Here is a 12,562-nt window from a genome sequence, read left to right on the forward strand (position 1 = left end):
GCTCACTGCGTAGGAAGACCAAACCACGAGCTCCCCCAGCCTCCCCCGTGGACGGGCTAGGGTTTGCCACGCACAGGCGCCCGAGCATGATGCCCGTGTCAGCTCGTCCAGGTTGCATTGTTCGCCGCAGCAATCCTTTTGGACGGAACGGCCACAGAAACTCCCTTGACTGCATTAATACTTTACTGAGCGGTTGTGACGGTCTGCCCCCCACAAACTGCTCAGACACACGTTGCGGCTTTCAAGGGCCGCGAGCTGTTTTTTGGTCGATTCGATCTGCAAGCGTTAGCGAGGTGGTGAGACGGTGTCACTATGCCCGTGCAGCCAATGCTAAAGTTAGTTTATGGTGCGGGGGGCTCGCCCGTAGAGCAAGCCCATGCGTGCGGACGGAGGCGCAGGCGCGAGCGTCCGCGTAACAGGGAAATACAGCGTCATTGAAAGCACAGCGGAGCAGGCTCAGATTGAGGTACGGTCGGCCAGCGCCAAGGCCGGGGTAGACTCCACGGCAGCCACGTTGTCAGTGGATTCAATGGTGCCGCTGCAAGTGCTATCGCGGCAGTCGCCCAACGCCGGCGCGACTGCGAGCGTTGGCGCAGCCTCGCCTGGAGTGACAGCTCTGGGTCAGAGCTTGCGGTGGTTGCTGCCGGCGTAGCGGAGACCGACGCGATTAACGCCGTCGACGCCCCCTCCTCCACCTCCTCCGCCTTTCCCTCCTCACTATCCTCACCAGATCCAGCAATGGGCGCAATTTCGGATCTGACGGAACAGTCAGGCCTGCCGGGCATGATCCTGGGCTCTGCCGACCGCCCCGCCGCCCCCGTCCCCACCTCCCCCATGCGCATCCTCTTCCTCATTATGCGATTCTGCGACGACACTGACAACGGCCCCGTCACCACCACCCAAGTGAGTGACAGAGAGAACGGCGCGCCTTGAGTGAGAGAGCGAAGGGCTGACAGGTTGCTTGAGGCTTGGCGGACGCTAGATCTCGGCAGACCCTATGGAGGTTATGTGTTGGTGGCAGGCCGAAGGTACCTCTATGGGAAACCGGGGGAAATAGCAGCAAGCTGGTTTTTGGGCGTATTTTCACGCTCACCCATTTGCCGCGCACCTGTTTAGATCACTCGCACGGCTCGCTGCCACTTTTTGTGGCAGAACCTGAAGTCTGCGCTTGTTGGTCTGTTGGTATTCCTGTTGGGTTTTTCAACACGCGCATCCGCGCACACGACCACCTGCCCCCCCGGGCTCTGTCAACACGTCCCAGCCCTCAGTCACGACAGCCAGTCTTGGCTCCTCCCTGTCGACCTGCTCTTGCTCACTGGGAGACTGGGAGCTGATGGGCGCGTATGGCGTGTGGCGGTGGGGGATGACCGCTTGCAAGACCGCTTGGCCGTGGAGGTGCGGGCACGGAAGGCATGCGTCGCGACCTTGGCTAGGATGCGTGAATGGGTCGTCTAGGACGTAGGCATGGCCGTGCCGAGCACCATTGTTGGTGCGCGTGCACCGAGCCCGATGATGGGAAACCTGCGGGCCACGCGTGAGTCTAGCAGGGTCTAGCAAGGGGGCGGGGCCAAACCCCGGGGCACCATGCAGGATGAAGAACTTTCGATCTAGCCCAGCTAGCAACTGCTAAATATCTGCAGTGCATAATTCATTGTGCATGGTACTCTGCATCTGTCACCAAAATTGCAAAGCTTGCTTCTGAGCACCGGCTGAAATGGCCAAACGCGTGCGCGACGCTGCTGACATTCAGTCTGAGATTGACGAGGTCACGAAAGAGAAAAATGGTGTCGAAGCGCAAGTGCACAAGGCAAAAGCCGCAGTCGAGGAAGATCCTCAAAAAGCGGCCAGGGCGACGCTTCGCGGAATAGCCAAGAGCCGTTCGACAGGTGAATATTCTCATAGTGGGTTGGGGTTTTCGGGGTTGTTTGCCTGCAGCTCGGGCAGTACAGCAGCGGTCAATGGGAACCGGTGTCCTGAGCCTTTCCGCTTGTCACCTCTCCGGTCCACCCCGCCCCCTGGGATCGTGCTTTCTTTCCCTCTCAGGCCCGACTCTGGACGCACACTGGTCTAGCATAATGGCACGGCTCCGCACTGTGCGCGAGCTGCCGGTGGGTAGCGGAGTCCTGACCTTCGAGTCAGGCCTCCCGCTGGACCCCACTTACAGCAGCGTCTACATCCGCGCCTGCTACGGGCCTCTTTTCGAGGAGCTGATTACGTCCAACTACAAGAACTTGATCAGTTGAGTATGTACCGCATCGTCTTGTGCAGGAGCCAGCCAGGCACACACTAGTTATGGGAGGTGTGGCGAAAGCTGACTGGAAAGGGCATGCATATGATGAGCTGCTGTTTGTACTGAGGCCATCGTGCAAGTGCACATGTCAATGCATAGTTCTCCTGTATATATGCTTTTTGTACAATGGGGCGTGGCGGGTAGTGGAGAGTGCGTGTGCAGTGAGGGAGCGAGACACTGCACACTGGATGTAAAACGGCAGGCGTAATTGTTCATGGCGATCCCACACGCAGTTACTGGCACAGGGGGCACGGGCAAGACGTACTTCCTCTACTATTTGTTGGGCATGCTGATGTCGCTGCCGGAGCCGCCGCCGTACATCCTGTGGGAGCACATGACGCTGAACGACGAAATGGTGAGCTGTTTGCTGTTTTCTCTGCTGGTTGCTTTTTGTTCTCTACTAGTGCCCGCCACCATCCTCCCTGCCTTTCACCCTGGTTCACACAGCCAGCCAACGCCAGCTTGCATTGATGTGTTTGTGTGCCGGTTGGTGACTGCTGCGCATGTGTACACAGCTCTGCTACGACCGCGCATTAGGGCAGGTGCTATCGGGCACCAGGAGGGATTTCAAGGACCAGCGGAACCACCCCAAAGCCTGGTACATCTCGGACGGCATTGCGCCGAACATGTCCGCTCAGGCGCGCATCATCCTCATCACTGCGCTTCGTCGCGAAACTTACAAGGTGGGTAGGTTTCTGGCCTGTATGGTTCGCATGGTCCTTACATACACAGCAAATTCAGGGCAACTGTAACCGCATGTCATATGCTGTTTGACCGTCATCATAGGAAATGGAGAAGTCTGGCGCTCGTATCCTGTATATGCCGCTGTGGTCGCTGAACGAGCTGCTGGACTGCCGCGCGTGAGTATCTAATTTTGGTGTGGAGCTTGCCGCCGCATGTGAGGATTTGGTAGCTCGGTTGGCCGCATGATGCACGGCTTTGTATTCCTGCTGTGCATTTTTGCATGCTCATACACCGATACACCGTGCCTGCCTCCATACGTGCGCAGCAAGGTGTACGGCAGCAGTGTGCCCGAGGGCCTGGCTACGCGCCTGTACGAGCACTTTGGCGGCGTGGCGCGGTACGTGCTGGGCGTGCCGTCGGTGGCCAAGCCGCCAGCGGGTCTGGACTCCCTGCTGCAGCCCCTGATCAAAGCGCTGGAAGCAAGCAGCCCAGCAGCAGCTCAGGTAGGCGAGATGTGTCCGTTATTTCATGAACTAGTTTGCGAAATACGCAAGGTCGAGAGCGCTCGTGCTCCATCGTGCTCGCTCACATTCTTGCATCTTATGATGTATGGTTACCGCTCTTGTATGCATGCGTTTTGCGTAGGTACAGGCTGGCCTCGGCGGTCTGGAGGTGGGGCCGGAGGCCAGCGACCACTTGCTGCACATCGTCACCAAGGACAACTTCAAGCTCTCGCACCTGTACTTTGCGAGCCCGTTTGTCGGCGACAAGATGGTGGCCAGGGCGCTGATGAAGGACGGGCTCGAAGGGCTGGCCACCATGATGGTTCGCACACGAGGGGCCATGCGTGCGTACTTGTACGAGCAGGTTATGCACCAACTCATGCCCCAGGCAAGTATTGAGGCCATCATTGCATGGCAGGATTGCATGCGGCGGTTTGGGGACGACAGGGTAGGTGCCACATCTGCAAGCCCTGAGGTGTGCCTGTTCCGTCCGTGGCCTGACAGGGGGGTACCTTCAGAGTCGTGCCCATCAGCAGTGATGAGGCGCTCAGCCGCAGCGGGCCGGAGACGGATCTGGAGCTGCACAGCTGCACATCGCGGATCTTCAAGGTGGGTGCAATGCTAGGGGGCCGGGGAGCAGCGAACGAAGCAGGCCTGCTGTCGTTGATTGGGCATCAGTAGGTCGTCAGGGCGTAAGGGCGTAACTTGTCGGAGATGACGCCTCCACGACATACAGACGGCGGCAACCTCTCGTTTTTGCCCCACAGGAAGAAGAGGAGATCTGGGCAGGCGGAGACTTCGAGGAGAATGTTTACTTCAAGCTGGCCAAGGCCAACTTCCCAACGGTGGATTCGGTGCTGCGCGTGGACAAGACGCTGCACATGTTCCAGATGACAGTCGACAGCAGCAAAACTGTGGGCGCGACTGCCCTGACCAGCACATTCACAAGGCTGGGCGTTGAGAAACTCGAGAACGTGGACCTGCGCCTGTATTACGTGGTGCCTCCGGACATCCTCGACGACTTCAAGCTACGCGCAGACGCGTCCTGGCCGCCGGCGGGCAAGCAGCAGCCCCTGGCCGCGCGCACCCGCCTGTTCCTCCTCAAGGGAGACGCTGAGGCGCGCCTGCTGCAGCAGGAGCAGGCCGGAGTCATCAACCGCCAGAGGCCGGCGGCAACCGTGGCTGCGGCCCGACCTGCAGCCATGATGGTGGCGCCAGTGGTCAAACGCGCCGCAGCGCCAAGCAGCGGCCGCATCCGCCAAATTGGCGGGTGGCCAACCTGACCTGACCTGACCTGGAGCTGCTGAGGGCGTTCATCATAAGGCGGCGACTGAAGCGCTGGGGCGACCTGGTGCCGAGCGGCCGCAGTCTGCGTGTGAGCGTGCTGTGCGTGGGGTGGCCGAACGGCTGCAGGAGAGCAGGAAGAGGAGGAAGATGAGGACGCCTAGATCGGGTGCATTGACACAGCTGCAAGGGATTGGGGCGTGAGACGATTAGCTGGGGTTGCGGTGACGGGTGGCGGTGGCGAGCTGGCGGCGCTGGGTACGGATGCGTCCGACGGGCTGCGGCTGGGGCTGGGGCTGGGGCTAGACATCAAAACGCCGGCGGGCGAAGGAGAGGGAGCGGGAGGGCTAGACACCACACCGCCGCCGGCGGGTGAAGGTGAGGGAGCCTATGTGAGGCAACGAGTTGAGGGCGGCCAATGATGGGTCTGCAGTCCGAATACTGAAGATATTGCTCAACAGGAGGCGTTGTCATTGTGCACGTCCGGGGGCTTTTGCAACCGAGGCTGTGACAAGCCAGGAAATGAACCATTTGCTCCGGAGCACGGCCTTAGTTGTGCCACCTTTCATATGAACGCTTTGGTCCGGAGCGAAGCGCACTGTTTTCCACTGCTGGGCACGCCATCAGGTGCGGTTCCCTACGATGTTTCATGGTACGATATGGAACTTGCTGAGAGACCTGAAATCACGTCAGTACGAGGAGCGTCCTTGCGCTCCACAAGTCAGAGAAGGGGCCTTCTCTGACTTGTGGAGCGCAAGGACGCTCCTCGTACTGACGTGCACGTGGGATGCAGGCACTCTCAAGGTGAGCAGCTGATACGGGTGAGCGATGTCCTCGATGCTTTTGTGGCACGGGATGATTTGATGACGCATGGGAACTGTTTCGGGTCACATCCATTGAGCATCAGGGCTTTCGAGTACGGTGTGTGTACGGACAAAAGCGTGGGCGCGCCTTCTGGTGTTGCCAGCTGATTGTGTTGCCCCGTTATCGGCGTTTTCACCCGTTTTAGGGGCACGTGCGTGCTCTGGTGCGGTTTCGCGGTTGTGCTTGGCCTCTCGAGATCCATCGGGCGTGTGCAGGTGGAGCGCGGCGGGCAAGGGCTTGTCGTCTCTATTGTGTGTGCAGTATGCAGGTGGTTGAGGATGAGAAACATGTCGTTTATGGGCAATAACTTGAAGCTCTTGTCGCTAACGCCATCAGATTCGCGTCAGCTTGGACTCTTTTCAAGTGCAGTGCTAGAGCATGGCCCAGAGTCAGCTCAGAATGTGCTGAGGCGCCTCCAAGGCATTTTTAGGTACGGGACAGCTCATGTGCGCTCTCTTCTTCCTCCCCGTTCCCCATCCCCAAAACCGCGACGTCTCCGCCGCCAACGTGATCCGTGTGCTCCTCCTGCTGAAGCTGATGGGCTTCGAGCGGCCGACCAAGCTGCAGCGGCCGCCATGGCCGCCGGCGGCGGCGGGGCCGGGCTGAAAGCCTGAACGGCGCTAGCAGGGCGTGGGGCTGAGGGTGCATGTGTCACTTGGCGGCGAGTGACGGGACTAGTTTGTTAGCTGCGGGTTAGCACGGACTGTGCACCCCACCCAACCGGCCACGTCCGGATTTGCGGGGATGCCAAAGGCCCCCAACATAGGGGCGTGTGCTTAGTAGGCGCCCGCGTCAAGGTGGCTGGGTTGATAACGACCCGGGAGGGGAGGGCTCAGCCCTTTTCCTGCCTCCCTAAGGCAGCCACCTCCTTGTTAGGTACGTGTAATAGCAGCCCGTAAGCATACGGTTGCCCTTAGCATACGGTTGCCCTTAGCATACGGTTGCCCTTAGCATACGGTTGCCCTTAGCATACGGTTGCCCTTAGCATACGGTTGCCCTTTGCATACGGTCCGAAACTAAAGCGTGTGAGGGTCGGTCGGTGGTGCCGTGGGGCCCAACATCCCACCGGTCAGGTCAGCCCCGCCACCACCAGCAGCAAGCGGCATGCATCCCAGGGCTGGATGCCGTGAGCGAGAACGTTGTTAGGGCCCTTCTCGCCAGTGGCGGCGGCCTACCCTGGAAGTTGCAAGCCCTGCTGGTGACGCCCAAGGAAAGATGCTGGAGGCGCGCAAGGTACGGGGGTCAGCGCAGGTAGCGAGTTCTGCTGGGTTAAACAACCTCGGGCTCATGTGAGGGCCCTGCAGCAATCCAAACCGTGGGTTGCAAACCTCTTCCTATAAACATTACCGTCACGCCGCTTCGTCAGTTCCCGAGTCAGTCACGTAATCGACACAGACACCGTCAACATCGTCAAAACACGAACGCTCACACACAGGGTCCATGGCTCTGGTCTCACTCTAAAACATGTGGGAAGCAGGGGAAGGCTCCCCGTCCATCAACCGTGCTGACACATCAGCTCTAAACACTCAGCCGAAGCGTGTGACCTGACTTCACGTGCTTGCCTAGCTAATGCCCTGAACGCTTGTCCCTGGCATCTGGTTGACACACCCGTGTGTTAATGTGTGTGCCGACTGTATGTGAAGCCTGCAGTTGCCGGGGCTCGCACGACGTCTGCATTTGAGCCTGCGCCCTTCACAACTACCTGCAGGCTGCAGCGACCCGCCCCATTACTCTCAAAGCAGGCTCGCCTTATTCAGGCCACTGTATCCCGCAACTCCACCACTCCGTCAAAGACACATACACACACTCACATGCGCATGCACGCGCCCTCATATAACACACCATCCGTTCCAACGGCGAACGCGCCGGCTCCGATGGACCGTGCGGGTTCCATCCGTTGGCACACACGCGTCCCGCTGCAGTCAAAGCTCCCTCGCCACCTCAGTCACTTGATCTTCTCGTTTCGGAAAGGGCGTTGCTTGCGCATTCTCGTGCGCGCAAGACTCCTTCCTTTTGCGCCCTGCACACGCTGTCCTCCGCCTTCCTCCTCGCCACTTCCCGGAGCCTGAGAGCGCTAGCGGGCGGCTCACATGCGCTCCACGAGCCGCTTTCGCGCGCTCACGGGCCGCTCGTGGGCCGCTTACATGCGCTCGTGGGCGGTGCGGGCGACGTGGAAGTAGTGGCCCACGTGGTCCTCGGGGGTGCCGGGCAGCACGCCGTGGCCCAGGTTCATCACGTGGCGCACGTCGGCGTCGCGGGCAGCCTGCAGGGGAGGGGGAGAGCAGGGATGGGTGGGAGGGGAGAGCAGGAATGGGTGGGAGGGGAGAGCAGGAATGGGTGGGATGAGTGGGGAGCCCAGGTCAGGGGGAGCCGGTTGGGCGTCACCGGAACAGGTCTCTGCCAGACAGGGGAGAGCCGTAAGCCACGCTGGCACGCACGCGCATCGCCCGCACCCCCCACCACGCCGCTGCGCCGCAATCATCCCGCTTTGAGTCTCGCGCCCACCCGGCACACGGGCTCTTGCTGCTTCCCCGCCCCGCCCCGCCCCGCCCCGCCCCGCCCCCCGCATCCACCCCACCCCACCCCCACCGCCCCACCCCCGTCGCCCCGCCCCCGCCGCCCCGCGCCCCATCCCACCCAGCCCCACCCCCGCCGCCCCACCCCCCATCCCACCCAGCCCCACCCCCGCCGCCCCACCCTCTATCCCACCCAGTCCTACCTTGATGGTGTCCATGACGCGCTTCTCGATGAAGTCCTTGGAGCCGAACAGGACGCCGGGGTCCATGTTGCCCTGCGGTGTCGGGGAAACAGAGTAAGGTGTGGTCATGGGGTCGCGTGTGGGATGCGGGCTGCCAACGCGTACGGGGGTCTACCGGAATGTGCATCCTGTCAGCTCTGTCATTCTGTCAGCAGTCCGCAACCCCAGCCGACAGATCAGTACACACACACACAACGCAGCACGCACCTGGAAGGCGAAGTTGGTGCCGCAGCGCTTGACGCCGTCGGTGAAGTCCACCGACTGGTCCAGCGAGATGATGTCGGGCGAGCAAGAGGCCATGCGCTCCAGCAGGCCGCCAGAGCCTGCGAGGTAAAAACAAAAGAGGAACGGCATTGTTTATTTCAGAGCCAATTAGATTGTGGTAATGAGGAGAGAGGCGAGGCTAGGAGTGAGCTATATGTCCCGTGAGCAGGCTGGTGGTGAGGTGGTATGGGCAGACAAAACGTGGATCCCAACCCTTGCGCCCTGTATAAAGCTGCCTCCCATCATCCTCCATCCCAGCCCGCCACCACGCACCGCTGATGTAGAGGATGATGGGCAGGTCGGGGTGGGTCTTGCGCACGCTGTCGATCACCTGCGCACATCACAAGGCGCGACACGCGTGTCAGCTGTCGTGTATCCATCTAGACCCGTCCGAAGTTACCAGACAGGCCCAGCGAAGCCGCAGACCCCAGAACCCAGCCTTGATAGCGACCCCGTCACAACCAACCACGCATACACGCAGCCGTCTGCTGAGGAACGACCCTCCCAACAACCCTCCCTTACGCCCCTCAGCCTCCCAGCCACCACATCGACGACTCCGCATCCCCCCCCCCGCCCTCGCCCTCACGCCCTTGCCCTCGGGTTCTCGCCCCCACGCCCCCTCACGCGCTCCCCACCTTCTTGATGTAGGGGCCGGAGAACACGTCGAAGTCCTGGGGCTGCAGCTCGCTGGCCCACGAGTCGAAGATCTGCACCACCTGGGCGCCGGCGTCGGCCTGTGCGTGCAGGAGGCACAAGGCAGGAGGCACAAGGCAGGAGGCACAAGGCAGGAGGCACAAGGCAGGAGGCACAAGGCAGGGGGTTGCGAGGTTAGGCCAGTGGGGACACTCCACGGTCCAACGGGGCAGGGGCAGGGGTAAGAGGCGGGTGATGGCGGGGATGAGGGGGCTGGCAGTGCCGCACTGGCTTGATGCCATTGCCATTCCAAACCAATCCAGCACTCAATAAAACCAAACGCACACGCAGTCACGGAGTCACGCACGCACCTGGTAGCGGACGTAGTCGGCCACGTTGTCAGCCAGCTTGTCCAGCAGGGCGTGCAGGATCTGGGGGCGGGTGGAGGGCGGGAGGGCACGAGTCAGGCTTAGAAACACATGACCCGATAGCAACCGGAAACTAGGACTGCGCAGCAGGATGCATGCAAAGCATGTTCAGCCGAACGACCCGCCACCCTGCCATGCCGCCTGCCTCCCCAGCCGCCGCCCTCTGCCCTCAGTTCCCCCTGTTTCAGCCGCCTCCTCCCTTCGCCACGGGATTGGAAAGGGCCAACACACACACACACACACACACACGCTGCTCCTTGCCCCCCTCCCTCCTCTTCCTCCTCTCCCGCCCTCACCTCGGGGGTGGAGAAAGCCATCTTCTTGATGTGCGCGAAGTTCTTGGAGCTGCCGCCCTCCACAATGTAGGTGGCCAGGGTGAAGGGGGCGCCCACGAAGCCCAGGACCGCGGCCTGTTGGAGGGGAGGAGGGCACGAAGAGGGGGAAGGGGCGGGGGTCAGGTCAGTAGGAAGGAAGAAGGTCAAGCTTCCAGGGTTTGGGGAGCACACGCTTTCGGTCGCGCCATGACCCGATGTTGCACACCTCGGTCGACGCCCAGCCCATTACATCGCCGCCCCCGCGCGCCACACAACGAAGCGCGCGCCCACCGCCCACCCGTCACCCTTCACGTCGCGCTCCATCGCTCCATCGCTTTTGTTACTGTTCGCTCTCACTCGCTCGTGCTCTCCCTCGCTCTCTCACCTGGTTGCCGATGTAGGTGCGCAGCTGGCGCAGCGACTCGCCCACGAAGGGGCAGGCGGCCTCAGCGTCCAGCTTCGTCACCTTCTCCACTTGCTGTTAGGAGTTAGGGAGGAGGGAAGGGAGAAGGGAAAGGACGCAGGAGGATGAAGAACCAGGTGAGAAGAGTGCGGCTCGCCGCGCGTTCCCTCGTGTGCTTGCTCGTGTGCTTGCGCCCAAGATCCCAACTGCCATTGCTTCTGCTCCCACTGCGCTGCGCCGCAGCGTCGCCGTCGAGTGTTGCCGCGGGGCCCATCCCTGAGGTCCTCACTAACAGCCACTCTGTCACCATACCCATTTTCCTGCTACTTCCCATTTGTCGCTCTCCATACCCATTTTCCTGCTACTTCCAATTGTCGCTCTATCGTACTATTGCCGTACTAATGCCGTACTTCTGCCGTGCCGTACCACTCACCGCCATGGTGCGGATGGGGTCCATGATGATGGGGCCGGGCGCCATGTCGAAGGGGATGTTCATGCCGGGCAGGGGGGTCAGAATGTCGCTGAACAGGATGACGCCGTCGGGCTTGAACGCGTGCCACGGCTGCAGAGAGATCTCCACCTGCGAGGCGTGATTGTTGTGTGTAGCAGGGATGGGGGCAGAATGGTTAGGGCGCGGAATGAAGGTAGCCGGCTAGCAGCTGCCATTGCATTGCTGAAAACTGCCGCCAAACCATTACATACCCGGATCCTCTCGGACCGCCGTCAACAGTAATCAAGTACGCTGCTGATCCAAGTCGCCAGCGAGCTAGTCGCCCACAGAGTCAACGCCGGTCAACGCACACAAAACCTTAGTCCCTCGCAGCCCCCACTTCCCCCCACTCACCGCCAGGTCCACGCGCTCCGAGCGCTCACGGAACGTGGGGTGCTTCTTGCACAGGTCCTGGTACACCTATGGGTGTGCAGTGTATGGAGGTGTAGAGTTTGCGTAGGTGTGTAGGGTGGTTTGGGTGTGTTGATTGTGGACAAACGGACGAAGAGACGTTTGTGTTGTCAGCGTGGTCACAGGGGCGCAGGATCCGGTCCGGTCCGGCCACGTCCTCACGCATTCGCTAATCCACCTCTGCGTAAGCAACATGCCCGCCCAGTTGCCCAACAAGCTGAAGGAGGCGCGTGCTCCGACGCCACCCACACCACCTGGAGGACAACCCGCACACCGCGCGCCCGCACGTCAACCCTGCTGTCCGCGGCACGCTCCGCTCACCTTCTGGTAGCGGCCGGCCTGGCGCATCATCCACACGGGCGGGCGCTCCACCTTGTCGCCGCGGATGGCGCGCAGCATCAGGGGGTCAGAGGCAGAGCCCGAGGCGGCGGGGGCAGAGGCCACGGCGGGGGCCGCGGTCGCGCGCACGGTCACCGACGAGGTGCGCTGCGCCTGAGCAAGGAGAGGAGGTAGAGGGCAAAAGCAAAGGTCGGAGGAAAGCCAAGTTTCTCACGTGAATGTGGATTCCTGGGAGCTGAAGGATGGGCCAGAAAGCTGTTAGCGGCGCGCTGGCGCAGCCTGGTGCTGCTCCGGGCGGATGCGGCCATGTCTTTTCGGCCCTGACGCAGGAAGGACCGCTGCCTAGATCTCCTGAGCGAATTGCATTTGGCAAGCTGCAACACCGTCCCTGAACTAGAGAATCTGCGGCAAACGTCAGCAGCGGAGAAGGGGCCATGCACCCGAGCCTGCCCGACCGAGTTCCAGCGCTGGGCTAGGATCGTGAGCTGTGTGTTTGCTGTAGGACAACAGGTATAATTGCATAGCAATGGAGAAGCTCCAGCTGCATTGCAAGGCTGCCCGTGTGTTGCAAAGGATGCCCCGAGTGCTCGCTCCGCCGGCAAGCAACGTATTTCGGGCAGGCATCGCGCTGGACTGGCTCAATTACTGCTAGATCTACGGCCAGACAAGCTCGTTCCCACAGACCTTGAGCGCAGCGGCCCGCTGGGGGCGCGCAGAGGTGAAAGCCTTGGTCTGCATTGTGGGTTGGTGACCTAGGACGCTGCCAACACACTGTTGAGCAGCTGTGTAAGAGTAGTGTAAATGCCGTGGCGAGCAGCAGTGGCTTTTGGGGACTCGTCGCGATGCAAGTGAATCTGTACGGGGCCATTTTGTTTGAGGATTCTGGCGAGCCATTTG

At 61.2% G+C, this 12,562-nt stretch overlaps 3 protein-coding genes across 4 annotated transcripts; 2 read left to right on the forward strand and 1 right to left on the reverse strand.

The window, feature by feature from the left end:
- The first annotated feature begins 148 nt into the window (after positions 1 to 148).
- On the forward strand, positions 149 to 1,610 carry CHLRE_11g467796v5 (uncharacterized protein). The gene is made up of 2 exons (XM_043067550.1): positions 149 to 620; positions 731 to 1,610. The coding sequence occupies exons 1-2, from the start codon at positions 377 to 379 to the stop codon at positions 931 to 933; spliced, it is 447 nt and encodes a 148-aa protein (XP_042919552.1). The 5' UTR covers positions 149 to 376; the 3' UTR covers positions 934 to 1,610.
- A 58-nt stretch (positions 1,611 to 1,668) lies between these two features.
- On the forward strand, positions 1,669 to 6,650 carry CHLRE_11g467650v5 (uncharacterized protein). Of its 2 annotated transcripts, none has more exons than XM_043067401.1 (9): positions 1,669 to 1,886; positions 2,044 to 2,238; positions 2,524 to 2,645; positions 2,806 to 2,973; positions 3,077 to 3,150; positions 3,300 to 3,477; positions 3,620 to 3,865; positions 3,982 to 4,086; positions 4,245 to 6,650. In XM_043067401.1, the coding sequence occupies exons 2-9, from the start codon at positions 2,076 to 2,078 to the stop codon at positions 4,758 to 4,760; spliced, it is 1,572 nt and encodes a 523-aa protein (XP_042919554.1). In that variant the 5' UTR covers positions 1,669 to 1,886; positions 2,044 to 2,075; the 3' UTR covers positions 4,761 to 6,650. The 2 variants fall into 2 exon arrangements, with proteins under 2 accessions (XP_042919554.1, XP_042919553.1); XM_043067402.1 differs by having other exon boundaries at positions 3,626 to 3,865.
- A 229-nt stretch (positions 6,651 to 6,879) lies between these two features.
- Positions 6,880 to 12,442, reverse strand: CHLRE_11g467700v5 (uncharacterized protein). Its single transcript, XM_001699481.2, has 12 exons — positions 12,350 to 12,442; positions 11,648 to 11,818; positions 11,270 to 11,335; positions 10,859 to 11,005; positions 10,408 to 10,500; positions 10,005 to 10,118; positions 9,652 to 9,711; positions 9,283 to 9,381; positions 8,921 to 8,978; positions 8,591 to 8,706; positions 8,345 to 8,416; positions 6,880 to 7,888 (listed from the first exon to the last, which is right to left on the reverse strand). Exons 1-12 carry the CDS (start codon positions 12,401 to 12,403, stop codon positions 7,766 to 7,768), a joined length of 1,173 nt encoding a protein of 390 aa, XP_001699533.1. The 5' UTR covers positions 12,404 to 12,442; the 3' UTR covers positions 6,880 to 7,765.
- Positions 12,443 to 12,562: the final 120 nt, after the last annotated feature.

Source organism: Chlamydomonas reinhardtii, chromosome 11 (assembly GCF_000002595.2).
Source record: "Chlamydomonas reinhardtii strain CC-503 cw92 mt+ chromosome 11, whole genome shotgun sequence".
NCBI lineage: Eukaryota > Viridiplantae > Chlorophyta > Chlorophyceae > Chlamydomonadales > Chlamydomonadaceae > Chlamydomonas > Chlamydomonas reinhardtii.

Bases quoted from the DNA above. Each gene is read 5' to 3' on its own strand.
- CHLRE_11g467650v5 (XM_043067401.1), top strand. From the start codon at position 2,076: ATGGCACGGCTCCGCACTGTGCGCGAGCTGCCGGTGGGTAGCGGAGTC. The intron at 2,239-2,523 runs GTTGAGTATGTA...TCCCACACGCAG, and splicing joins CAACTACAAGAACTTGATCA to TTACTGGCACAGGGGGCACG. The intron at 4,087-4,244 runs GTGGGTGCAATG...TTTGCCCCACAG, and splicing joins GCACATCGCGGATCTTCAAG to GAAGAAGAGGAGATCTGGGC.
- CHLRE_11g467700v5 (XM_001699481.2), bottom strand. From the start codon at position 12,403: ATGCAGACCAAGGCTTTCACCTCTGCGCGCCCCCAGCGGGCCGCTGCG. The intron at 11,336-11,647 runs GTGAGCGGAGCG...GCACACCCATAG, and splicing joins AGGCCGGCCGCTACCAGAAG to GTGTACCAGGACCTGTGCAA. The intron at 8,417-8,590 runs GTGCGTGCTGCG...CCGACACCGCAG, and splicing joins GCACCAACTTCGCCTTCCAG to GGCAACATGGACCCCGGCGT.
- CHLRE_11g467796v5 (XM_043067550.1), top strand. From the start codon at position 377: ATGCGTGCGGACGGAGGCGCAGGCGCGAGCGTCCGCGTAACAGGGAAA. The intron at 621-730 runs GTCAGAGCTTGC...TATCCTCACCAG, and splicing joins GCCTGGAGTGACAGCTCTGG to ATCCAGCAATGGGCGCAATT.